Raw genomic sequence first — 27,941 nt, 5'->3', positions numbered from 1 at the left:
TAATGTAATTGTCCTCTTGCTCAGTTGTGCATCGGGGCCTCCCATTCTTTATATTGTGGTTAGAGCCAGTTTGCCCTGTTCTGTGAATCGAGTAGTATGAGATCTTCAGTTTCTTGGCAATTTCTTGCATAGAATAGCCTTCATTTCTCAGAACAAGAATATACTGATGAGATTCAGAAGAAAGTTCTTTGTTTCTGGCCATTTTGAGCCTGTAATCGAAACACCTAAATGCTGATGCTCCAGATACTGAACTAGTCTAAAGAAGGCCAGTTGTATTGCTTCTTTAATCAGGACTACAGTTTTCAGCTGTGCTAACACAATTGCAAAAGGTTTTTCTAATGATCAATTAGCCTTTTAAAATGGTAAACTTGGATTAGCTAACACGATGTGCCCCATTGGAACACAGGAGTGATGGTTGCTGATAATGGGCCTCTGTACGCCTATGTAGATATTCCATTAAAAAATCATCCGTTTCCAGCTACAATAGTCATTTACAACATTAACCATGTCTACACTGTATTTCTGATCAATTTGATGTTATTTTAATGGACAAAATAAATTGCTTTTCTTACAAAAACAAGGACCTTTCTAAGTGACCCCAAACTTGTGAACAGTAGTGTACATCTGTGCTCCTTCATCTTTTCTCAAATGTGGTCATATTTCCCTTGTTTTTGGCTCTCTCTGTCACTCATCCCGCTCTCCTCTCTATCTCGCTTTCTCTTGCTCGCTCTCTCTCGCTTTCTCTTGCTCGCTCTCTCTCTTCTCATCCCCCTCTCTCTCTCTCTCTCTCTCTCTCTCTCTCTCTTTCTCTCTCTCTCTCTCTCTCTCTTTCTCTCTCTCTCTCTGGCTGACTCACACAACCTCTTGGGTGTTCAGAGTGAGAATGTCACCGCGCATTGAGCAGCCATCAACACACTGCTCCACTCACAAATACACACAAACAAACACGCAATCATGGCAAGGCTATTTTTAGGTCCTGTCACTCAAATAGACTGTGTATGGTTGTGCCAGTGCACGTGTCTCTGCTGCACTAAATGAGACTGTGTTTCTCCCTGTTTAGTAATATATGTGCGTGTGTGTGTTTTCTCTCCAGCGTTACATGAGTTCCCCACAGACCTGTTCACCAACCAGGAGCGCACAGAGGGAGCGGTGGCCCTACACGTCCTGTTTGTGAGTGTCCAACCCCTCAACACACACACCAACACACACCTGTACACACACTCTACTATACATACACTTTTGCCACGCTACCTGCCACTGACTGTGTGATGCACTGACCATACATTTAAAAGCAGGATTGTTTTTATCTCTGGCTGGCTGGGATGCTAGATGTTGGACAGAGGCTTAGCTGACATACGAGGACACTGGCACAGAGAGTGTCTTGGCTTAGGATACTTTCGCGCAAAAGACAGACACATTGAACTAAGGGACGCTATATGTGCATCACATGAAGAAACTCAAGGTTCCAGAACACTGCAGAGATCACCAAGTTTGTTCATGCATGGGTATGTGTTTTTGTTTTGTGCTACTCCTCTGTAGGCCATGTACATGTTCTATGCACTGGCTCTGGTGTGCGACGACTACTTTGTTCCCTCTCTGGAGAAGATATGCGAGGTAAGAAGGTTATACACTATTCTGTAACAGGGTCGGGGTCAATTCATTTGGAATTTCAAGGACACAATTCTTCTTTTCAAGATGTGCTTTCTACTCTCTATCTCTGTCTCTCTCTCTCTCTCTCTCTCTCTCTCTCTCTTTCAGCGTCTACATCTTAGTGAGGATGTGGCAGGTGCAACCTTCATGGCAGCCGGCAGTTCAGCTCCTGAACTCTTCACCTCTGTTATCGGTGAGACATGTACAGACATGTTTTTTCAACGTAATTTGTCAACATATTGTGACGTGGAATCTACATGGAAAATACATTGGTTTGGAAAAAAGTTATCAACTGTTGTTTTGAGGGTGAAATTTCAACCACAAGATTATGTCATCATTGTAACCAATTTTCAACATATTTTATACAGGGTTTGTCTATATTGAATTTTTACCTTTGGAACAACATCAGATCTTCAACGCTATATACTGTACATGATCAGAAACTGAAAATAGACAATACATATATATGGGCCTTGGATTTCAAGCTTTAGTTGATTTCAAATGTAATCTTCAAGTTAATCATTAATATGTTGGATCTCCATCTTTGGTCTCCATCTCAACCAAAAAGTTAAAGAATAGCACTAAATCAAATTTTATGTAAAGTGCATTTAAAGTTTGATTAGATTTAGTCATATTCTTTAACTTAGATTTTTGGTATGGAGACGTGAATCCAACATATCGATTACTAATTAGTAGACAAACTGGATATTGAATTGTGTTTGGTTGTCAACACAGCCCAAATGTCAACATTTAAAGGAGATGCATCTTCTGCTTGGATAGTTCCATCTGTGCCACTGACTTAGTCTGGATTTAATTCTAGATTGTCTACAAACTAATAATTGATATGCTGGATTCACATCTTCACATCAACCAAAAATCTAAGTTAAACAATAGGACTAAATCTGATGTAATCAAACTTTAAATACACTTTAATTTGATTTAGTTCTATTCTTTAACTTTGATTATTGTTTGAGATGGAGACTTAAATCCAACATACTGTACATATTATTAATTTGTATACCAACTGGAATTAAACATATTTATTTTTATTTAACCTTTATTTAACAAGGCCTATTTACAATGACGGTCTAACCCGGCCAAACCCTAACCCGGACGATGCTGGGCCAATTATGCGCCGCCCTATGGGACTCCCGATCACTGCCGGTTGTGATACAGCCTGGAATCAAACCAGGGTCTGTAGTGATGCCTCTAGCACTGAGATGTAGTGCCTCAGACCGCTGCACCACTCGAGAGCCACTATAAATTCACAAAAGATACATCTTCTTCAAATGTTGATATTTGGTTTCATTGACAACCAAACAGAATTCAATATAACATCTTCAATACGGTAAATAGCCTATTAACTTGTTGACAAGTTAAGAAATAATATGTTGGATTCACGTCTCCAACGAAACCAAAAATACAAATTAAAGAATAGGATTAAGCCAGTGGCTCAGATGAAACTATCCAAGCATTAAATGTACTTTAAAGGTTTATATTTTGTAGTTTTGTCAACCAAACACAATTCAATATAATGTATAACAATTTTTTTTAAAGGAAATACCTTATTTACATAAGAATTCAGACCCTTTGCTGTGAGACGTATGTATTCATAGAAAGCGTGCATGTTCAAGATAGCATGTAAAGGTTGCAGGTCTGTAGAGATCTTCACAATTGCTATAATAATCTGTGCAGAATCTTGGAACAGCATTGATAACTTGCACTATGTACTTTTAATGTAATCTCAACTGCAGTCCAGGTAATTTAGGGTGTAGGGCATGTAGGGTGATGTAGGGTGGCAGGAAGCCTAGCGGTTAGAGTGTTTGGCCAGTAACCGAAAGGTCGCTGGTTTGAATACCCGAGCCGACAAGGTGAAAAATCTGTCGATGTGCCCTTGAGCAAGGCACTAAGCTCTAATTTGCTCTAGGGATGCCATACTACTATGACTGACACTGTAAAACAACATATTTCATTGTAGCTGGGGTGTATGTGGCTTTTATTTGGGGGGGGGGGGGGGTTGTGCTGTTAGATGAAGCACAGTGATAACACATAAAAGTGTTGTATAACTAAGGGATAAACACTGACATTCTGTACATTCTTTGGAAATAATGGACGAGGCAGCAGGACGAGGCTGAGCCGAGCCCCTTTGCGTGCATTTTTCCAAGGTAATGTACAGTACAGAACGGAGGTTTTTATTCCACTTATACCAAAGTTGCCAAAAAACAACAATACTAATGCACACATTTACAAACCAGAACAATTTGGGGGATATTTTTATAAGAGATGTCATACTTTCTCATCTTTTGGTTGCTAGAGCCGCGACCCAGTCGTTCGTTCAATAAGTTCAATATTTATGGATGAGACCCAGTTGTTCGTTCCACAGTGCATTCGGAAAGTATTCAGACCTCTTGACTTTTTACACACTTTGTTATGTTACAGCCTTATTCTAAAATTGACTAAATGTATTATTTTCCTCATCAATCTACACGCAATACCTCATAATGACAAAGCAAAAACAGGTTTTTAGACATTTGCAAATGCATTACAAATAAAAAAAGGAAATACCTTATTTACATAAGAAGGGTAGCATTGAGCACAGTGGCCTCTATCATTCTACTTTTGTAATACAGTATATAGCCTAAAGTTAAGCCTTATTTAACTAATGTAACAGTATTTATTCAAACTTAAAATGTCTGCAGCGTTGGAGGTCACCCAAGAACACAGTAGCCTCTATCATTCTTAAAACCTCTTAAGGATATGTCACGTTCCTGACCTGTTTTCCTTTGTTATGTATTTGTTTTAGTTGGTCAGGGCGTGAGTTGGGTGGGTTGGTCTAGGTTTGATTTTCTATGTTGGGATTTTGTGTTCGGCCTGGTATGATTCTCAATCAGAGACAGCTGTGAATCGTTGTCCCTGATTGAGAATCATACAAAGGCAGCCAGGGTTTCACTTGTGTTTTGTGGGTGTTTGTTCCTGTGTCAGTGTTTGGGCCACACAGGACTGTTTCAGGTTAGTCACGGTTGTTGGTTGTTGTATTTTGTAGTGTTTGTTGTTTTCCCATTAAAACATGAATACTTACCAATCCGCATCTTGGTCCGATCCATGCTCCTCCTCGTCTGAGGAGGAGAACGACTACGACAGACGTTACAGAAACACCCACCATAACAGGACCAAGCGGATTGGAGAAGGAAGGCAAGAACAACAGCAATGGGGAAAAGAGGAATGGACTTGGGAGGAAATCCTAGACGGTAAAGGACCCTGGGCAGAGCCAGTGGAGTGTCGCCGCCCCAAAGCGGAGCTGGAGGCAGCGAAAGCGGAGAGGAGGTATTATGAGGCGAAGGCAAGGCAGAGCGGCTGGAAGCCCGAGAGGCTCACCCAAAAATTTATTGGGGGGGGGCTAAGAGGTAGTGGGCTAAGAGGTAGTGGGCCGAGGGCAGGTAGGAGACCTGCGCCCACTTCCCAGGCTAACCGTGGAGAGCGGGAGTACGGGCAGACACCGTGTTACGCAGTAGAGCGCACGGTGTCTCCTGTACGTGTTCATAGCCCGGTGCGGGTTATTCCACCTCCCCGCACTGGTAGGGCTAGATTGGGCATTGAGCCAAGTGCCATGAAGCCGGCTCTTCATATATGGCCTCCAGTACGTCTCCTTGGGCCGGCTTACATGGCACCAGCTTTACGCATGGTGTCCCCGGTTCGCCTACATAGCCCGGTGCGGGTAATTCCACCTCCCCGCACTGGTCGGGCGACGGGGAGCATTCAGCCAGGTAAGGTTGGGCAGGCTCAATGCTCAAGGGAGCCAGTACGCCTGCACGGTCCGGTATTTCCGGCGCCACCTCCCCGCCCCAGCCCAGTACCACCAGTGCCTACTCCACGCACCAGGCTTCCAGTGCGTTTCCAGAGCCCTGTTCCTCCTCCACGCACTCTCCCTGTGGTGCGTGTCTCCAGCCCAGTGCCTCCAGTTCCGGCACCACGCACCAAGCCTCCTGTGCGTCCTGAGAGCCCTGTACGCACTGTTCCTTCTCCCCGCACTCGCCCTGAGGTGCGTGCCCTCAGCCCGGTACCACCAGTGCCGGTACCACGCACCAGGCCTATAGTGCGCATCGAGAGTCCAGTGTGCCCTGTTCCTGCTCCCCGCACTAGCCTTGAGGTGCGTGTCTCCAGTCCGGTACCACCAGTTCCGGCACCACGCACCAGGCCTACTGTGCGCCTCAGCGGGTCAGAGTCGTCCGTCTGCCCAACGCCGCCTGCACTGCTCGTCTGTCCAGCGCCGTCTGAGCCATCCGTCTGCCCAGCGCCGTCTGAGCCATCCGTCTGCCCAGCGCCGTCTGAGCCATCCGTCTGCCCAGCGCCGTCTGAGCCATCCGTCTGCCCAGCGCCGTCTGAGCCATCCGTCTGCCCAGCGCCGTCTGAGCCATCCGTCTGCCCAGCGCCATCTGAGCCATCCGTCTGCCACGAGCCATTAGAGCCGCCCGTCTGTCCCGAGCCATTAGAGCCGTCCGTCAGTCAGGAGCCGCTAGAGCCGTCCGTCAGTCAGGAGCTGCCAGAGACGCCAGCCAGTCAGGAGCTGCCAGAGACGCCAGCCAGTCAGGAGCTGCCAGAGACGCCAGCCAGTCAGGAGCTGCCAGAGCCGCCAGCCAGTCAGGAGCTGCCAGAGCTGCCCTACAGTCATGAGCTGCCCTACAGTCATGAGCTGCCCTACAGTCATGAGCTGCCCTCCAGTCATGAGCTGCCCTCCAGTCATGAGCTGCCTTCCAGTCATGAGCTGCCCTCCAGTCATGAGCTGCCTTCCAGTCATGAGCTGCCCTCCAGTCATGAGCTGCCCCACAGTCATGAGCTGCCCTCCAGTCATGAGCTGCCACCCAGTCCGGAGCTGCCACCCAGTCCGGAGCTGCCACTCAGTCCGGAGCTGCCGTCCCTCAGTCCGGAGCTGCCCCTTATCCTGGTGCTGCCCCTTATCCTGGTGCTGCCCCTTATCCTGGTGCTGCCCCTTAGTCCGGTGCTGCCCCTTAGTCAGGTGCTACCCCTCGGTCAGGTGCTACCCCTCGGTCAGGTGCTACCCCTCGGTCAGGTGCTACCCCTCAGTCAGGTGCTACCCCTCAGTCTGTTACTGCCCTTTGGAATAGTGGGATTGACATGGAGGGTGAATATTGGGAGGAGGCCACGGAAGCGGGGGTTGACTATGGTGGGGTGGGGACCACGACCAGCGCCAGAGCCGCCACCGTGGACAGACGCCCACCCAGACCCTCCCCTAGACTTTGTGCTGGTGCGCCCGGAGTTCGCACCTTAAGGGGGGGGTTCTGTCACGTTCCTGACCTGTTTTCCTTTGTTATGTATTTGTTTTAGTTGGTCAGGGCGTGAGTTGGGTGGGTTGGTCTAGGTTTGATTTTCTAGGTTGGGATTTTGTGTTCGGCCTGGTATGATTCTCAATCAGAGACAGCTGTGAATCGTTGTCCCTGATTGAGAGTCATACTAAGGCAGCCAGGGTTTCACTTGTGTTTTGTGGGTGTTTGTTCCTGTGTCAGTGTTTGGGCCACACAGGACTGTTTCAGGTTAGTCACGGTTGTTGGTTGTTGTATTTTGTAGTGTTTGTTGTTTTCCCATTAAAACATGAATACTTACCAATCCGCATCTTGGTCCGATCCATGCTCCTCCTCGTCTGAGGAGGAGAACGACTACGACAGCCGTTACAGGATATGCCCCTTTTTTTCAATTTTCACCTAAAATGACATACCCAAATCTAACTTCCTGTAACTCAGGTCTTGAATCAAGGTTATGCATATTCTTGGTACCATTTAAAGGGAAACACTTTGAAGTTTGTGGAAATGTGAAAGGAATGTAGGAGAATATAACACAATAGATCTGGTAAAAGATAATACAAAGAAAAAACAACCTTTCTTTTGTATTTTTTTGTACCATCATCTTTGAAATGCAAGTGAAAGGCCATAATGTATTATTCCAGCCCAGCTGCAATTTAGATGTTGGCCACTAGATGGCATCAGTGTATGTGCAAAGTTTTAGACTGATCCAATGAACCATTGCATTTCTGTTCAAAATGTTGTATCAAGACTGTCCATATGTGCCCAATTTGTTTATTAATAACTTTTCATGTTCAAAATTGTGCACGGTCCTCAAACAATAGCATGATATTCTTTCACTGTAATAGCCACTGTAAATTGGACAGTGCAGTTAGATTAACAAGAATTTAAGGTTTCTGCCAATATCAGATATGTCTATGTCCTAGGAAATGTTCTTGTTACTTACAACCTCATGCTAATCGCATTAGCCTATGTTAGCTCAACCGTCCCGTGGAAGGGACATCGATCTCGAGAAGTTAAATGGAAGAAGTTTGGAAACACCAAGAATGTTTCTAGAGCTGGCCGCCCGGCCAAACTGACCAATCTGGGGAGAAGGGCCTTGGTCAGGAAGGTGACCAAGAACCTGATGGCCACTCTGACAGAGCTCCAGAGTTCCTCTGTGGAGATGAGAGAAACTTCCAGAAGGACAACCATCTCTGCAGCACTTCACCAAACAGGCCTTTATGGTAGATTGACCAGACAGAAGCCATTCCTCAGTAAAAGGCACATGACAGTCCGCTTGGAGTTTACCAAAAGGCACCTAAAGGACTCTCAGACCATGAGAAACAAGATTCTCTGGTAATGTGAAACCAAGATGGAACTCTTTGGCCTGAATGCCAAGCGTCACGTCTGGAGGAAACCTGGCACCATCCCTACGGTGAAGCATGGTGGTGGCAGTATCATGCTGTGGGGATGTTTTTCAGCGGCAGGGACTGGGAGACTAGTCCGAATTGAGGGAAATATGTACAGAGAGGTCCTTAATGAAAACCTGCTCCAGAGCGCTCAGGACCTCAGACTGGGGTTCACCTTCCAACAGGACAATGACTCTAAGCACACAGCCAAGACAACGCAGGAGTGGCTTCGGGACAAGTCTCTAAATGTTCTTGAGTGGCCCAGCCAGAGCCTGGACTTGAACCCGAACGAACATCTCTGGAGAGACCTGTTCCAGTACTGAGTAAAGGGTCTGAATACTTATGTAAATGTGATATTGCATTTTTTTAATACATTTCTAAAAACCTTTTTTTGTTTTGTCATTATGGGGTATTGTGTGTATATTGATGAGGGGGATTTTTTTTTAAATCCATTTTAGAATAAGGCTGTAACATAACAAAATGTGTAGAGTCAAGGGGTCTGAAAACTTTCTGAATGCACTGTATAGATTCCGTTGCCATGCTCGCTGGCAATGTTCTTGTCACTTGGTTGCTAGCTAGCCAACTAGCTACGGCTAACACAGTCACGACCTCTGTAGCCAGAATAACAACAAAGTCGCAGCATTTGCGTTTGTTTAAGGTGTTTTCTATTGACAATAATTTGGATACATCCATAACAATGAGCTGATGATGACTGATTTTGCCTGGCATAGATGGAAAAGCTCACCAGGACACTTGGCCCGTCATTAAAAGGAGATTGCATTGCATATCAAACACTAGGCTAGAAGCTAGCTAAATAGTTTGTTGCTAGAAAACATGCCATTTTGACAACCAAATTCAAAAATACCAGTTGCTGAAAACATCTTGTCAAACTAGAAACATGTAGGAGGATTTGACAGCATAGTGCCACTTGCGTCATGACTGCAACATAGGCACCAGAGAAATTCATGGTCATCACTCACCACATTAGGTCATCAGATGCTCCAAAAAAATACTATGCAAAAACTAATCAATGCTAGCTAGCTATCTGTTTGTTATTTTTTTCCTCATTGGACATGTGTTTACAATGTATCCAATTTTAGTTTGTGTGGTTGTTGGATTAGCTTTCTGTAACTTTGTAGTAAGTATGGTCTAGGTGTGTAGGCGCATATTGCGTCATGACTGCAAGGTGTCCCGATATCTATTTCAACTGTCCCATTATCTGGTTTTATTGTCCATTCTAGAATGCCCTTCTAACCAATCATAAATGAGTATTCAACAATGCTGTGGTATAAATACAAAATATCTGACATTGTATTCCCATTTGAACTTTGTTTTGCATTTAGATGGTTGAAAGCATAGTGATAACACATTCGTAATTCAGCAAAGTTCGTGCTCTCTTTTTGAGTGGGTGAATACAGGTTGAAATCTTATTGATCAACCAAATATCATCCAAATGTCCACGTTGAAATGACATGGTGTGCCCAGCTGGATACCTTTTTCATTACTTTATTAGCAGGCCCACTATGTTTTATGTCTTAGGGCTCCAAGTAGCATAGTGGTTAGAAGGTTGGGCCAATACCCAGTTCAAATGAGTTAAGATGGCGCCGAAGAGGATGGTGCCGATGAGGATGACTGACGTTTTCAATTGTGTTATTTTATATATTTTTTTGCATTGTTAGTAACTTATTGTCTTACTTATTTTGTACGTAATGTTGCTTCTACCGTCTCTTATGACTGAAAATAATTTCTTGACATCAGAACTGGGATTACTCACCGCGAACTGGAAGAAGCTTTTTCCTTTAACGAGTCCGACGAGAAATATATACTGCTCTCACGGGAACAAGCTCCGATCCCCGTCATTTGCATGAAGAAAAGACGGAAGAAAAGAGGACGCAGATCGGGCTGTCTTTTGAGAAGCCGTAGGCGAGCGAGTAAACTCCCACTGCCATCAATTCTACTTGCTAACATGCAATCATTTGAACATAAAATTGATGACCTACGATTACGATTATCCTACCAACGGGGCATTAAGAACTGTAATATCTTATGTGTCGTGGCTGAACAACGACACAGATAATATAGAGCTGGAGGGATTTTCAATGTACCGGCAGAACAGAGAAGCTACGTCTGGTAAAGCGAGGGGTGGGGGTATGTGTCTTTTTGTCAAAACAGCTGGTGCGCGATGTCTAATATTAAAGAAGTCTCGAGGTATTGCTCGTCTGAGGTAGAGTACCTTATGATAAGCTGTAGACCACACTTTCTACCAAGAGAGTTCTCATCTGTATTATTCGTAGCCGTCTATTTACCACCACAAACCGATGCTGCCACTGATGCCTCATCCAATGGCATTGAGGAGTATACCACCTCAGTCATCGGCTTCATCAATAAGTGTGTTGACGACATCGTCCCCACAGTGAATGTATGTACTTCAATTCACATACCGCCCCAATAGATCCACAGATGATGCAATCTCAATCGTACTCCACACTGCCCTTTCCCACCTGGACAAAAGGAACACCTATATGAGAATGCTGTTCATTGACTAGCTCAGCGTTCAACACCATAATGCCCACGAAGCTCATCACTAAGCTAAGGACCCTGGGACTAAACACCTCCCTCTGCAACTGGATCCTGAACTTCCTGACGGACCGCCCCCAGGTGGTAAGGGTAGGCAACAACATGTCTGCCACGCTGATCCTCAACACTGGGGCCCCTCAGGGGTGTGTACTTAATCCTATACTCCCTGTTCACCCACGACTGCGTGGCCCAACACGACTCCAACACCATCATTAAGTTTGCTGACGACACAACAGGGGTAGGCCTGATCACCAACAACGATGAGACAGCCTATAGGGAGGAGGTCAGAGACCTGGCAGTGTGGTGCCAGGACAACATCCTCTCCCTCAATGTGAGCAAGACAAAGGAGCTGATCGTGGACTACAGGAAAATGTGGGCCGAACAGGCCCCCATTAACATCGACGAGGCTGTAGTGGAGCGGGTCGAGAGTTTCAAGTTCCTTGGTGTCCACATCACCAACGAGCTATCATGGTACAAACACACCAAGACAGTCGTGAAAAGGGCATGACAACACCTTTTCTCCCTCAGGAGATTTGGCATGGGTCCCCAGATACTCAAAAAGTTCTACAGCTGCACCATCGAGAGCATCCTGACCGGTTGCATCACCGCCTGGTATGGCAACTGCTCGGCATCTGATCGTAAGGCACTAGAGAGGATAGTGCATCACTGGGGCCAAGCTTCCTGCAATCCAGGACCTATATAATAGGCGGTGTCAGAGGAAAGCCCATAAAATTGTCAGAGACTCCAGTCATAGACTGTTTTCTATGCTACCGCACGGCATGTGGTACCGGAGTGCCAAGTCTAGGACCAAAGGCTCCTTAACAGCTTCTACCCCCAAGCCATAAGACTGCTGAACAATTAATCAAATGGCCACCAGACTATTACATTGACCCCCCTCCCCTCCATTTGTTTTGTACAGTGTTGCTACTCACTGTTTATTATCTATACATAGTCACTTCACCCCTACCTACATGTACAAATTACCTCTAACCTGTACCCCTGCACACTGACTCAGTACTGGTACCCCCTGTATAGTCTTGTTATTGTTATGTTATTGTTATGTTATTGTGTTACTTTTTATACTTTAGTTTATTTGGTAAATATTTTCTTAACTCTTCTTGAACTGGACTGTTGGTTAGCATTTCACGGTAAGGTCTACACTTGTTGTATTCGGCGAATGTGACAAATAAAGTTTGCTTTGATTTGAAAATGGTCACTGGTTCAAATACCAAGCCAACAAGGTGAAAAATCTGTTGGTGTGCCCTTGAGCAAGGCACGTAACTCTAATTTGCTCCAGGGGCTCTGTACCACTATGGCTGACCCTGTAAAACTGCACCTATCTGGTGTATGTGACAGTGATATACAATATAACTCAGAGCAGCTTACCGATCACTGCACCTGTGCACAGCCCATCTGTAAATAGCCCACCCAACTACCTCATCCCTGTAACGTTCGCCGTCGGAATGAGACCAAAGCGCAGCATGGAAAGTGTTCATGATTTAATGTTCATAAAAACACTCAAACAAAATGACAAAAGGAGAAAACGAAAGCGCACAGTTCTGTCAGGGAAACAACCTAAACAGAAAACAACACCCCACAAAACCCAAACGGAAAATGACAACTTATATATGATCCCCAATCAGAGACAATGATAGACAGCTGCCTCTGATTGGGAACCACACTCGGCAAAACAACAAAGAAATAGAAAACATAGATTTTCCCACCCGAGTCACACCCTGACCTAACCAAACATAGAGAATAAATAAGGATCTCTAAGGTCAGGGCGTGACAATCCCCATATTATTTTTTTGTGTTGCTCTTTTGCACCCCAGTATCTCTACTTGCACATCATCATCTGCACATCTATCACTCCAGTGTTAATGCTAAATTGTAATTATTTCACCACTGTGGCCTATTTATTGCCTTACCTCCCTAATCTTACTACATTTGCACACACTGTACATAGATTTTTCTATTGTGTTATTGACTGTACGTTTGTTTATCCCATGTGTAACTCTGTGTTGTTGTTTTTGTCACACTGCTTTGCTTTATCTTGGCCAGGTCGCAGTTGTAAATGAGAACTTGTTCTCAACTGGCCTACCTGGTTAAATAAAGGTGAAATAAAAACAATATAAAAAAAAAAAACTGTATACATACTGTATATGTTAACCATGTCAATAGTTTACATGTATAAGTGTGTAACCCTCCATTCCTAACCATTGTATAACCCATGGGTGTTCTGTCTTTTCACTGTCTCTGTGCAGGTGTGTTCATCACTAAAGGGGATGTGGGGGTGGGCACGATCGTGGGCTCAGCTGTCTTCAATATCCTCTGCATCATTGGAGTGTGTGGAATATTTGCTGGCCAGGTAGGTTTCTGTACCTTGGCTTGCACAGCAACAGACACAGACACACACACACAGGAAGGGATGAATACATGGGGGTGAGATGTTGGCTCTTCCACTCTTACAGACCGTTCCTCTCTCTCCCCCCTCTCCCCTTCTCTCTCTCTCCTCTCTCAGGCAGTGCATCTGTCTCATTGGTCTCTTATGAGAGACTCTATGTACTACACCCTATCCATCACTGCTCTTATAGTGGTGAGTGGAGCCTGACCATTGCAAACCATTGAAGTGGGCCTTAGTGTGTTGCCTCCTGCTGATCAGATGGTGTATCTACAGAGTGGATCCATATACTAATGTTTACATCAGAGAAAAGTGAACCCCAAAAGCGAATACTGTACTTCCAATCATTCTTCCAAGTGTTCAGTATCATTTTTCTTTGTCTCCTTACAGTTCATATATGATGAAAAGGTTTCATGGTAAGTATGGCTTTCACTTATGTATACAGCACATACACCTATATGTTATGTGTTGTGTTGTATAGCTGTTAAAAATCAGCTTCAGTTGAATCCCGCTTGATGTGTGTTCCAGGTGGGAGTCGCTGACACTGGTTCTGATGTATTTCGGCTATATTTTGATAATGAAGTAAGTCTGTGTCTGAAACCATCAATACCACACACAAACACACTTCAGAACCATTTCATGTATCCTGAGTAGAGGTATGAAGTTGTATCCACAGCCTTGTACTGTCCCTCTTTGTCTAGGTTTAACTCGTGTTCCTTTATGTGTATAGGTTTAACTCGAACATTGTGCATTTCCTGGAGAGGCGGAAGAAGAACTCGTCCAGCCTGGGGAACGGCACAGCCAGTAACGCTGACCTGGACGACAACTGTGACGCCAGCGCTGTCCTGCTGAAGAAAAGTACGGTCTGACCGTTCTGCCATGCATGTGTCTGTGTGTGTTTGTCTCATTTCTCTCTCTCACATCGCTCACGTCTCTCTCTCTCTCTGTGTGTATGTCTCCTGTAGCTAACTTCCACAGAAAGCAGTCAGTGTTGATGGTAGATGAGTTGCTGTCAGCCTACCCCCACCAGCTGTCCTTCTCTGAAGCCGGAATGAGGATCATGATCACCAGCCACTTCTCCCCTCGCACACGCCTCTCCATGGCCTCACGCATGCTCATCACTGAGGTATGACCACACATGCCTTCTGCACACGTGGCCGTGTTTCTGTTTGCTTTGTGGGTGTGAATAAACTGTATTCTTACAGCATACTTATTTTGAAAATGTTTGTACAGCATATGACATGTGCGTATGCATGTATTTGTGAAGAGACAGCGTCTGATTAGCACCCGGCCGTTCACTAACGGAGACTCAGAGGTCACAGTGAAGGTCGGCAGTAGACGGGGCCTGGAGAACGGACTGGGCGGGCCTGAAAGGGGAGTCAAAGGTCGCCGTGGTCACCATGGAGAGGACGACAGGGGAGATGTGGAGGCCGGCAACGAGACGGAAAACGAGAACGAAGACAATGAGAATAATGAGAACGATGAAGAGGAGGAGGACGTAGGGGAGGGACCTTTCGTGCCCTTTCACGCCCCAGGTAAAAACCAATATAACATTACAGGGTTTCAAAAACGTTCAGTCTCTCTGAGCTCTCTTTATTGTGTTGGTCAACACTCGCCTAAAGGTATTTTTAGATTTCCTCAATAAAAACATCAGTTAATGTGAATCCAGCAAAGAACACAAATTGAAACTGCATCTCTTCTTCTTTCCCTCTCCCTCCATCTCTTTCTCTAGCTGGGTGCTGTAATAAGGTCAAGTGGCTGTTGGCCTGGCCTCTGTGCCTGCTGTTGTTCTTCACGGTGCCTAACTGTGCCAACACTCGCTGGGAGAGATGGTTCATGGTCTCCTTCGTCACTTCCACCCTCTGGATTGCTGGTTTTTCCTATGTCATGGTCTGGATGGTGAGGGCACACACGCGCGCACAAACACACACACACACACACACACACACACACACACACACACACACACACACACACACACACACACACACACACACACACACACACACACACACACACACACACACACACACACACACACACGCATACATACAACACTGATGCCTCCCAAGTGGCGCAGTGGTCTAAGGCACTGCATCAGTGCTAGCTGTGCCACTAGAGATCCTGGTTCAAGTCCAGGCTCTGTCGCAACCGGCCGCGACCGAGAAACCCATGGGGCAGCGCACAATTGGCCCAGTGTCGACCGGGTTTGGCCAGGAGGGATGTTCTTGTCCCATCGCGCTCTAGCGACTCCTGTGGCGGGCCGGGCGCAATGCACGCTGACACGGTCGCCAGGTGTATGGTTTCCTCAGACACATTGGTGCGGCTGGCTTCCGGGTTAAGTGGGCATTGTGTCAAGAAGCAGCGTGGCTCGGTTGGTTTGTGTTTCGGAGGACGCACGGCTCTCAACCTTCGCCTCTGCCAAATCCATACATGAGTTGCAGCGATGGGACAAGATTGCGACTACCAATTGGATACCACGAAATTGGGGAGAATTAATAAAAAATAAACTCACTGATGTGTGTGTCTCTTCCCTTCAGGTGACAGTGATCGGATTTACTCTCGGTATCCCCGACGTCATCATGGGCATCACCTTCCTGGCAGCTGGCACCAGTGTCCCTGATTGCATGGCCAGTCTTATAGTGGCACGGCAAGGTGAGAACACACACAGAGTACTTTCTCTACCAAATCAAAATCAAATGAAACTTTATTTGTCACATGCGCCAAATACAATAAGTATTTGACCTTACCGTGAAATGCTTACTTACAACAAGCCCTTAACCAATAGAAGAGTTAAGAAAATATTTACCAAATAAACGAAAACAAAAATTATAAACAGTAACAATATAAAATAACAATAACAAGGCTATATACAGGGGGTACCAGTACCACTACAGCCCGGTTGATGTTAATGGGGCCCTGGTTCGACCCACCTTTTCCTGTACTCCACGATCAACTCCTTTGTCTTGCTCACATTGAGAGAGAGAGGTTGTTGTCCAGACACCACACTGCCAGGTCTCTGACCTCCTCCCTATAGGCTGTCTCATCGTTGTTGGTGATCAGGCCTACCACTGTTGTGTCGTCAGCAAACTTAATGATGGTGTTGGAGTCATGTTTGGCCATGCAGTCGTGGGTGAACAGGGAGTACAGGAGGGGACTAAGTACACACCCCTGAGGGGCCCCAGTGTTGAGGATCAGCGTGGCAGGCGTGTTGTTGCCTACCCTCACCACCTGGGGGGCGGCCCGTCGGGAAGTCCAGGATCCAGTTGCAGAGGGAGGTGTTTAGTTTAGTGATGAGCTTTGAGGGCACTATGGTGTTGAACGCTGAGCGTTCGAGTGCTACGGGGCGGTAATCATTTAGGCAGGTTACCTTCGCTTCCTTGGGCACCGGGACTATGGTGGTCTGTTTGAAACATGTAGACTCAGTCAGGGAGAGGTTGAAAATGTCAGTGAAGACACTTGCCAATTGGTCCGTGTATGCTTTAAGTACACATCCTGGTAAGCCATCTGGCCCCGCGGCTTTGTAAATGTTGACCTGTTTAAAGGTCTTGCTCACATTGGCTACCGAGAGCGTTATCACACAGTCGTCCAGAACAGCTGGTGCTCTCGTGCATGCTTCAGTGTTGCTTGCCTCGAAGCAATCATAAAAGGCATTTAGCTTGTCTGGTAGGCTCGTGTCACTGGGCAGCTCGCGTCTGGGTTTCCTTTTGTAGTCCATAATAGTTTTCAAGCCCTGCCACATCTGACGAGCGTCAGAGCCGGTGTAGTAGGTTCGTCTGAGGGAATAGCGTAATTTCTTATAAGCGTCCGGATTAGTGTCCCGCTCCTTGGAAGCGGCAGCTCTAGCCTTTAGCTCGATGCGGATGGTGCCTGTAATCCATGGCTTCTGTTTGGGATATGTACGTACAGTCACTGTGGGGACAACGTCGTCGATGCACTTATTGATGAAGCCGATGACTGAGGTGGTATACCCCTCGATGCCATTGGATGAATCCCAGAACATATTCCAGTCTGTGCTAGCAAAACAGTCCTGTAGCGTAGCATCCGCTTCATCTGACCACTTCCGTATTGAGCTAGTCACTGGTACTTCCTGCTTTAGTTTTTGCTTGTAAGCAGGAATCAGGAGGATAGAATTATGGTCAGATTTGCCAAATGGAGGGCGGGGGAGAGCTTTGTATGCATCTCTGTGTGTGGAGTAAAGGTGGTCTAAAGTTTTTTTCCTCTGGTTGCACATGTGACAAGCTGGTAGAAATGAGGTAAAACTGATTTAAGTTTGCCTGCATTAAAGTCCGCAGCCACTATGAGCGCCGCTTCTGGATGAGCATTTTCTTGTTGGCTTATGGCCTTATAGAGTTGGTTGAGTGCGGTCTTAGTCACCGCATTGGTTTGTGGTGGTAAATAGACAGCTACGAATAATATAGATGAGAACGCTCGTGGTAGATAATGTGGTCTACAGCTTATCATAAGGTACTCTACCTCAGGCGAGCAATACCTCGAGACATCTTTAATATTAGACATCACACACCAGCTGTTATTGACAAATAGACACATACCCCCACCCCTAGTCTTACCAGACGTAGCTTCTCTGTTCTGCCGGGGGCATGGAAAATCCCACCAGCTCTACATTATCCATGTCGTCGTTCATCCACGACTCGGTGAAACATAAGATACTACCGTTTTTAATGTCCCGTTGGTAGAATAATCTTGATCGTAGGTCATCGATTTTATTTTCCAATGATTGCACGTTGGCCAATAGAATGGATGGCAGTGGAAGTTTACTCGCTCGCCTACGAATTCTCAGAAGGCAGTCCGACTTCCGCCCCCCTTTCTCCTTCTTTTCTTCATGCAAATGACGGGGATTTGGGCCTGTTCACAGGAAAGCACTATGTCCTTCTCGTCGAACTCGTTAAAAGAAAAAGCTTCTTCCATTTCGAGGTGAGGAATCGCTGTTCTGATATCCAGAAGTTATTTTCGGTCATAAGAGACGGTAGCAGCAATAAGTTAAAAAATAAGTTACGGGCAACGCAAAAAAAAACTAGCAAAATAGCACAGTTGGTTAGCATGTAAAACGATGCCATTCTTCCAGTGCTGTTTGCCCTGCTGCTCCCCCACCCTATGAACACACACAGGAATCAAAGAGCTCCACACTCTGTGTACATGGTCAACAGAGTGAAGGGCGATAGAGAGATGGGATGAGGAAGAGGGGAGAGGTTGTCATCTGTCTCTGTGACCATGTCGTGTGGAAGTGATGGAGACGGGTGGACTGAAGAGAACCCAGCGTGGCGCCTTCCTCCATCCTTGATTTCTGTTATGTGTTAATTATCGCTCCCCTTTCAAAAATTAATCAGAGTCTGAGAGAGGGAAATGGAAACACATTCCATGACAGTCTGTTTGTTGTTGTATTTGTTGTTTGTGGCAACCTGATTACCTCAGCAAGTCAGAATTCTTTATTGATGTTACCGATGTTGACCAACGTCTCTGTCTATTGATTTCTCTTTCTCTCTCCCTCTCTTTCTTTGCCTCTCCTCTTTTTTTCTCCCTCCCTGTTTCCATCCCTTTCTCTTTGTCTCTCTCTCGCTCCCTCTTGCTGTGTCTCTCAGGTTTTGGGGACATGGCTGTGTCTAACTCTATAGGCAGTAATGTGTTTGATATCCTTATTGGACTGGGCCTTCCCTGGGCCCTGCAGACTCTGGCCATCAACTACGGCTCCTACGTAAGTAACAAACACTGTTTCTTCTAACCCTGGCTGTGTAAGGTCTTTAGTAAACCTCTATCAGAAATGCACAATAAAAACTGACATCTGAAACTTATACGTGATAGGCCTATTCTCTGAAGGTAATATTGATGTTGCTTTTTATTGTGAGAGATGACACAATTGATCTTCTGTCCAGAGCCCTCTCTGCTCCTGTCAAATGGCACCAATGTTATGTATGTTTATGTACAGTATTAGTCAGTGTCATGACATGTTTACGTAGCCATTGGAGCATCTGTTATTTGTGATCACTGTAGATACACATATATATTCCAGTTTGACATGTGACTGGGTCCTAACACCTGAAAGAGATAGGAGAAAAGTAGCTGTCAGTAGTCCAAGAGAAATACAGCGTTGAGTGCACCTGTAGCCCCGTGTGCCAGAATCACACTAGATAAAACACACGTGGGGGTGCTGTGGCCGTGAAGGAATGCTTACATTAATCTGTTCCCAGGAGAAGAGAGACAAGCTTTTGCTGCCTTGCTGCTTTTGGAGTGTGGCGTGTTACATGATTATTCTCAATGAAGGCTTTGACTGTGTGTAACACGGAACCCAAACTGGCTGCGCGCGTGCGCTATCGTGCATACACTTATTTTGTCCCCCCTACACCAAACACGATCACGACATGCAGGTTAAAATATCAAAACAAACTCTGAACCAATGACATTAATTTGGGGACAGGTCAAAAAGCATTAAATATGTATGGCAATTTAGCTAGTTAGCTTGCACTTGCTAGCTAATTTGTCCTATTTAGCTAGCTTGCTGTTGCTAGGTAATTTGTCCTGGGATATAAACATTGAGTTGTTATTTTACCTGAAATGCACAAGGTCCTCTACTCCGACAATTAATCCACACATAAAATGGCCAAACGAATCGTTTCTAGTCATCTCTCCTCCTTCCAGGCTTTTTCATCTTTGAACTTATATGGTGATTGGCATCTACACTTTCATAGTATTACCACGACAACCGTCAAAACATTTCGTCTTTCAATCACCCACGTGGGTATAACCAATGAGGAGATGGCACGTGGGTACCTGCTTCTATAAACCAATGAGGAGATGGGAGAGGCAGGACTTGCAGCGCGATCTGCGTCAGAAATAGGAATGACCCTTGGCAACGCAGACGCTCGTTGGCGCTCGCGAGCAGTGTGGGTGCAATAATTGAATAACATATATTTCAAAATGTATTTTGCGACGCTCACACACGCAACGTGTCCGGTCTGGTCAGCATGTTAGGGAATTGAGCTGTGTATTGCGGGCTAATGCAGGAGTGAGATACAGTGCATTCGGAAAGTATTCAGACTCCTTCAATCAAATTAATTTATAAAGCCCTTCTTACATCAGCTGATGTCACAGAGTGCTGTACAGAAACCCAGCCTAAAACCTCTAAACAGCAAGCAATGCAGGTGTAGAAGCAGTTTACTTTTTCCACATTTTGTTACGTTAAAGCCTTATTCTAAAATTGATTACATCTTTTTTTCCCATCAATCTACACACAATACCCCATAATGACGAAGCAAAAAAAATGTTTTATACATTTTTGCAAATTTATTAAAAAAACTAAAATTGGAAATATCACATTTACATTAGTATTCAGAGCCTTTACTTTGGCAGTGATTACATCCTCGAGACTTCTTGGGTATGACGCTACAAGCTTGGCACACCTGTATTTGGAGAGTTTCTCCCATTCTTCTCTGGAGATCCTCTCAAGCTCTGTCAGGTTGGATGGGGAGCGTCGCTGCACAGGTCTCTCCAGAGATGTCCAATCAGGTTCTGGTCCGGGCCCTGGCTGGGCCAGTCAAGGACATTCAGAGACTTGTCCTGAAGCCACTCCTGCGTTGTCTTGGTTGTGTGCTTATGGTCGTTGTCCTGTTGGAAGGTGAACCTTCGCCCCAGTCTGAGGTCCTGAGTACTCTGGAGCAGGTTTTCATCAAGGATCTCTCTGTACTTTGCTCTGTTCATCTTTCCCTCGAGCCCGACTAGTGTCCCAGTCCCAGCCCCTGAAAAACATCCCCACAGCATGATGCTGCCACCACCATGCTTCACTGTAGGGATGGTTCCAGGTTTCCTCCAGATGTGACGCTTGGCATTTAGCCCAAAAAGAGTTCAATCTTGGTTTCATCAGACCAGAGAATCTTGTTTCTCATGGTCTGAGTCTTTAGGTGCCTTTTGGCAATTAGGTGCCTTTTGGCAAACTCCAATCGGGCTGTCATGTGCCTTTTACTGGGGAGCGGCTTCCGTCTGGCCACTCTACCATAAAGGCCTGATTGGTGGAGTGCTGCAGAGATGGCTGTGCTTCTGGAAGGTTTTCCCATCTCCACAGAGTAACTCTGGAGCTCTGTCAGATTGACCATCGGGTTCTTGGTCACCTCCCTGACCAGGCTCTTCATCCCTGATTGCTCAGTTTGGCCATATGGCCAGCTCTAGGAAAAGTCTTGGTGGTTCCAACTTCTTCCATTTAAGAATGATGGAGCCCACTGTGTTCTTGGGGACCTTCAATGCTGCAGAAACGTTTTGGTACCCTTCCCCAGATCCTGCCTCAACACAATCCTGTCTCGGAGCTCTACGGACAATTCCTTCGACCTCATGGCTTGATTTTTGCTCTGACATGCACTGTCAACTGTGGGACCTTAAATAGACAGGTGTGTGCCTTTCCAAATCATGTCCAATCAATTGAATTTACCACAGGTGGACTCCCATCAAGTTGTAGAAACATCTCAAGGATGATCAATGGAAACAGGATGCACCTGAGCTCAATTTTGAGTCTCATAGCAAAGGGTCTGAATACTATTTTATATTTAAGACAGTTACATACATTTCTAAAAACCTGTTTCCGCTTTGTCATTATGGGGTACTGTGTGTAGATTGATGAGAAAAAAAACCCATTTTAGAATAAATCAAATCAAATATTATGTCACATGCACCAAACACAACAGGTGTAGACCTTACAGTGAAATGCTTACAGACAAGCTCTTAACCAACAATGCAGTTAAGAAAAATTAGTGTTAAGTAAAAAAATTAAAAAAAATTGAGAGTAGCAGTAAAATAACAGTAGCAAGGCTATATACAGGGAGTACCAGTACAGAGTAATTGAGGTAATGTGTACATGTAGGTAGAGTTAAAGTGATAAACAGCAGCATAAAAGAGGGGGGGACAATGCAAATAGACTGGGTAGCCATTTGATTAGCTGTTCAGGAGTCTTATTTGGGGTTAGAAGCTGTTAAGAAGCCTTTTGGACCTAGACTTGGCACTCTGGTACCGCTTGCCGTGCGGTAGCAGAGAGAACAGTCTATGACTAGGGTGGCTGGAGTCTTTGACCATTTACCTCTACACCGCCTGGTATAGAGGTCCTGGATGGCAGGAAGCTGTGATGTACTGGGCCATACGCACTACCCTCTTTTTTGCCTTGCGGTCAGAGGCCAAGCAGTTGCAATACCAGGCAGTGATGCAACCAGTCAGGATGCTCTCGATGGAGCAGCTGTAGGCTGTAACGTAACAAAATGTGGAAAAGGTAAAGGGGTCTGAATACTTTCCGAATGCACTGTACAGAGAACAGCTTATGGATACTGTATACATTTCAAAAGGGCCCCAAAAAAAGAGCTGGCATAAGACCATATAATCGTTTGGTGGTGTAACATCTGTTTTTGAAACTATTATACTCTTCTGGAAATAGCAGGTGTACACTTTATACTGGTGCAAAAGTGTTGTAAATCAGTTCCCAACCCCATGGTTTAACTTCTTCTGTGCCTGTTTAAACTTTTCTTCTCTTAGATTAAACTGAACAGCAAAGGGCTCATCTTCTCTGTGGGACTTCTGTTGGGGTCTGTGTTCCTCACAGTGAGTCATTCCATGTATATGTCTAAGATTTTAAAGAATAAAATATACTTGTGTATTGTATTTTACAGTCTATGCAGAATTACATTTGAGTAGAGCAACCATTAATGTAATTCCTTAATCTCTTCCCTCGCTCTCTTAGGTCCTGGGGGTACATCTGAATGGGTGGAAACTGGACCGTCGTTTGGGCCTGGTGTGTCTGCTCATGTACTGCATCTTTCTCTGCTTCTCCATCCTCATTGAGTACAACGTCTTCACCTTTGTCAACCTGCCCACCTGCAGAGACCGCTGAGACCCAGTTCTCACTCTCCCTTCTCTTTCTCCTCCCTGTCCTCCTGCTCCCACTCTGCTCCCACTCCACATCTGTCTGCACCTCAGATTTTTGTATTGTTATTATTATTTTCTTTATGGTCAGTGCAATAGGGAGTAGCGTGTGTGTGGTTTAAAGAGGAGAGGAGATAAACTGGGCACACATGCAGGAGCACAAACTGACTTGTAAAAAGCTTTCACACAGGACTCGTGAACAAAGCTATTTTTGTTGACTACTGCCTACTTTGATGTTAAGATTTTTATTTGTTTAGGATTTTTGTAAAGGTGTCTGAAACTGCATTATATTCTACCGTGTGATCTTGATGACAATTTATAATGTAATATGTTTATTAGCTGCTAACTGGCTTTGATGAAAGCCGGTCTTATACGAGTCTATAATGTGTACTGGAATAGTGTTGTTTGAACAATATTAAATTAAATGTTTTCCGCTTTGTAAATACATGCAGGCAGATATTCTATTTATTAATTTATTGATCGTTATTTATTTTAAATCCAAACCAACCCGGTTGGTCTCGAAGATGAGCTAATTTTGGAGATACTGTCTGTAGAGCTTAGTGCCACCAACACCCCTTGGCATGTTATGAGACTCCAGTCTAAAGTCACTTTTAGGGGAAACATCCTTTCAACATTCTTTTGACTCTTGCAAAAGAGGAATCTCTACTAAAAGTATTCTGAGCATTTACTCTATGATGGACTTGATTTAGATCGTCACAATTTACAGACGAAAATGCATCCTTAGCAAAGTCAAACCTATTCAGTGAGACTGCACTGAAGTATATTATGTGGTGTCTGTCCAAGGTGGGAGACGGTCTCTGTTTCAATGACAATGAGTGTTCCTACTTGCTGATTATTATGGCAATCTGGTCAAATGAAGCAAGCATTGTGAAACAGTAAACTCCTTTTTTCCACACATGGAGCACAAGAGAATGATATGTGCTGCCACATAGGGGCACAACCATGAACTACAGCACAATATTGGATTCCTACAGACTTTTTCTTGTTCCAAGTAACTTTTACCAAATGTACATTGCCTAGATGGACTTCCTGTATAAAGGATGGACTTCCTGTACCACCGACACACAGAGGAAATTAGGCATTTCTGTACTAATGAGTACTCCCAGTGTTATGATTCATAGAGGTAGAGATGCACTTTAAATAAAGCATCTGAACTTTGGCTGACCTGATGTTGGTTGAGCTGCGGTAATTCATTTTTTGTAATGCACAATGTTTAGATTTGTCCAGATGGTAGGTTGTGCTACATTTAAATCAGTTCTTATGTCCTTTACACCTTTAGTTTTAGGGATTATATCAGACGTAATCTGTAGACATGCAGGGGATTCTAGGACACTTGTTCAAGGCAGAACCAGTCGTGCGTTGATTGAATGTTTGCTATGTTAGTAACACCATCGCACCTTTATTTGACCTTTACAAAATATATTTATCACACCACTGTAAACACACAGCAGACTAAGGGCTCTATTCAATCCGCATCGCGGAAGTTCAGTTTTAAAGCGGGATTGAAATTTAAAGGCAATGTTCTCGCTTTAGCAGTTTACATTAACGGTAAACGCTGCATATAGTCGAATCAATCGGGAATTACTTTTACATTTCTGTTGCGGAATCTGTAACGCTTCAGTTTTACAGATTGAATAGAGCCCTAACACTATCTGTAAAAACCAAGATTTTTCATCTGGTAGGTTTTTTTCATAGATGCAAATAACACACATTTATTGGAGAAAAAAAACGAACTTGCTTTACAAACTACTCTGAATGACATCTTGTGAACACTCATTTTATGGACCAATAACACAATATCTCAAATACATAAATTATGATTTTAAAAAAGTCTCAATGTACAAAGTATTAGGGTTGCATTTATTTTGAAGCATGTTTATCGTTTGTTTTTGTTCATTTATTTATTTGTCTTGGGAAATGAGTAGCGACGGAGCATAACTCTAATGTCAAAGGAAAACAGGGTTTTTAAAATGTAAAATCATGTATAATGCAATAATGATGAGCTTTACAATGTAAATATGTTGTTTCTTTTCATTTGATTGAAGGCACATTTCTAGATGGTATGTACAGTCGCACATCCCTCTGTCAAGAGAGTGAAATGTATCTTGTAAGGCAGACTAAAACTAAGTGGTTTACAGAAGTCTGCACTGGAAGCTTGATATGAAAAGTGACTTATATCTACCAAGCCTATAAGTCAAACTCCTAACTTGTTTTAATTGGCCAATATCAAACAAATATCCCCATGCAGCATTCAATACATTAAGTTGAAAAGATATCTCCAGTGGCACATCTAACTGAAATGTTAACCAGTGACATATTCATCCTTAGCCATAATACCATTGACAAATATGGTCAGATGTCATGTTGTGCTGCTGTTCATTTGTCCCTGGTTTGATGAGGATTATGATCTGAAAACAGGTACTGTACAACACAGGAGGTTGGTGGCACCTTCATTGGGGAGGACGGGCTCGTGGTAATGGCTGGAGCAGAATTGGTGGAATGGTATCACATATCAAACATGGTTTCCGTGTGTTTGATGCCATTCCATTTGTGCCATTCCGACCGTTATTATGAGCTGTTCTCCCCTCAAATACCACCATGTGCTTGAAATTCACCAGACTATCACCAAGACTCATATCTGCAGGTGAGCGGTCTTGAAGAAAGGAATATTTTAATAATTTGTGAAGTTCACATGGTGATATATTGCTGATGTACATATATACATACATGTAAATGTATTTATATATTTTGTCTTAATCTGTATATTTGTTCAATATATTTTCATAGATATGATCTTAGGTCCCCCTTGGTACCCTCCTTAGTCCTTTGTTTTGTTGTGTTTGAGATTTTGATATCACCTTGTCCTTTGTTAACTCGCATGGATATATTTTAATATAATACATTATTTATGGTAATTATAATGTAATTTGAATCAGAATTATATATATTAAAGATGGCACTAAACTTGGCTGTTGAACTGGACCTCCTAGATGACTGCATGTTGTTTCTGATAGGATTGCTGAGTTTGATGATGTAATGTTAATCAATTAACCTGAAGTATGCCTCCGGAACAGGGAGATCAAAACAGAATGGTTTACTTTGTGTGCCGATGTTTCAGATGTAATTTAGAATACTTTTGGTACTTCCGCATAAATAAAGTATATTTGCTTAAGGTAATGCATGTATCCTTGTGTTGCTTCCCACACAACCAGCAGAAAAAGCTTTTATCATAAAGTCTATAACGTAACTTTAGATGTGAAATTAAAAAGAGAGGAGAAAGAGAATGTGAAAGAGAGATACTCACTAAACCGGTATTTTCATGAGTCAATTATCTGTCTAATTTCGCAACACATACTGCCCCTTTATTGTGTAAGTGTTGTGGCATTAGATTGGGCATTCACAATTGTTGGAGCACATGCACTTGGCAAATTAGCAGAGAAAGTGACCATGCAGCTCACTCTGGCCTGCTCTTGACATTATTCTACAAAAAGGCTATCAGACTCTCATAATGTTGAAAAAAAATGTTGCAGGCTACCCCCACACGGTCATGTCTTGATAGGATAAAGATTATTTTAGCTAACCCTTTTCCTAAATTTAACCTAATTCTTCTATCCTGCTAAATTCATTCTCCTAAATCAATTTTGACAAAGTGTAGGCCTATAGTATCGAGGAGGCAAGATCAGGTGGGACCATTCTAGCCAGTGAGAGGGCAGATATGCGTATGAACAACAGGCACAATGGTTTTGACTAGTTACCACAGCCAAAGTAAAAATTGGCCATCATAAAAATGTATGATTTTTTTGTTGTTGCTTTTTGCTCTTCATTCAAGGTTAGGCATAAGGTTAGCAGTGTGGTTAAGGTTAGGTTTAAAGAAACGACTTTACAAAATAAAATGCATTATTATTCCCATACCATTATTACAGAGAATTTCAATCCGCACAGTGTACGCATCATAATACCCATAAAACCTAGCGGTTAAACCCGGTAATGGTTCCAATCATTTTTTCACAATTCATTTTTGCATCTGGGATTTTAGAACTATATCATAATTACATTATAAGGTCTGTGTTTCGTGTAGGCTTACCCTGGCGTGACGTATTGATAACAGTGTAAATCTCACTTGGACAAGGTGAGTTTTATCAATATATTGCAACAGAGAAAACCTCAGCAAGACTACAAATTCCTGCAGGTCATCTCTAGCCGACACTGTTAGCTACCAGCGCAATCAGAGACCTTCTGTGTCCAATCCATGAACTTCTTACATCCCCTTTCACTGTTTTAGCTAGCCACAGACTACACAAGCTAACTAGTTAGCAGAGCAGTAGATCAAAAAATAGCCTAGAAAACTGTTTGTACAGTATTTCAACTATTTCAGACCTCATGGCATTTTTCAAGCATGAGCATAAGAGCCTTAAAAGGGGAGAAGACCACGATAAATCTGGACAGCAGTGCAGCTATAGTGAGGGGCAACTTACCGATTTGGTCAGGGCCAGCATGAGGGATAAAGTTTATCCTATGTCGGTAAGTATAGCTATTAAGTTTGCGCATCTTAGCAATACAATGTGTTCTATACAGCTATCAACAGTCTACAAGGAAAGACCCACTTAATTATATAATCATGAACCAGATTACCCCAGATACCATACTTCGATGAATGATAACTCAGCTCTAGAATGT

At 44.0% G+C, this 27,941-nt stretch overlaps 1 protein-coding gene across 1 annotated transcript in view; it reads left to right on the top strand.

Annotated features, from left to right (window-relative positions):
- Positions 1 to 26,407, top strand: part of LOC120046558 (sodium/potassium/calcium exchanger 3-like) — a 148,442-nt gene extending 122,035 nt beyond the window's left edge. Inside the window, exons 3-17 of the mRNA XM_038991902.1 lie at positions 1,094 to 1,170; positions 1,540 to 1,614; positions 1,759 to 1,843; positions 13,198 to 13,305; positions 13,459 to 13,529; positions 13,725 to 13,750; positions 13,863 to 13,916; positions 14,065 to 14,192; positions 14,300 to 14,460; positions 14,602 to 14,869; positions 15,067 to 15,233; positions 15,875 to 15,989; positions 18,935 to 19,047; positions 22,857 to 22,922; positions 23,062 to 26,407. Of these exons, the coding sequence (XP_038847830.1) occupies positions 1,094 to 1,170; positions 1,540 to 1,614; positions 1,759 to 1,843; positions 13,198 to 13,305; positions 13,459 to 13,529; positions 13,725 to 13,750; positions 13,863 to 13,916; positions 14,065 to 14,192; positions 14,300 to 14,460; positions 14,602 to 14,869; positions 15,067 to 15,233; positions 15,875 to 15,989; positions 18,935 to 19,047; positions 22,857 to 22,922; positions 23,062 to 23,211 (1,664 nt within the window). The 3' untranslated portion in view covers positions 23,212 to 26,407. The remainder of the gene's footprint in view (positions 1 to 1,093; positions 1,171 to 1,539; positions 1,615 to 1,758; positions 1,844 to 13,197; positions 13,306 to 13,458; positions 13,530 to 13,724; positions 13,751 to 13,862; positions 13,917 to 14,064; positions 14,193 to 14,299; positions 14,461 to 14,601; positions 14,870 to 15,066; positions 15,234 to 15,874; positions 15,990 to 18,934; positions 19,048 to 22,856; positions 22,923 to 23,061) is intronic.
- The last annotated feature ends 1,534 nt before the right edge of the window (positions 26,408 to 27,941 follow it).

Source organism: Salvelinus namaycush, chromosome 4 (assembly GCF_016432855.1).
Source record: "Salvelinus namaycush isolate Seneca chromosome 4, SaNama_1.0, whole genome shotgun sequence".
Lineage (NCBI taxonomy): Eukaryota > Metazoa > Chordata > Actinopteri > Salmoniformes > Salmonidae > Salvelinus > Salvelinus namaycush.
This window is presented reverse-complemented; position numbering and strand designations above follow the sequence as displayed.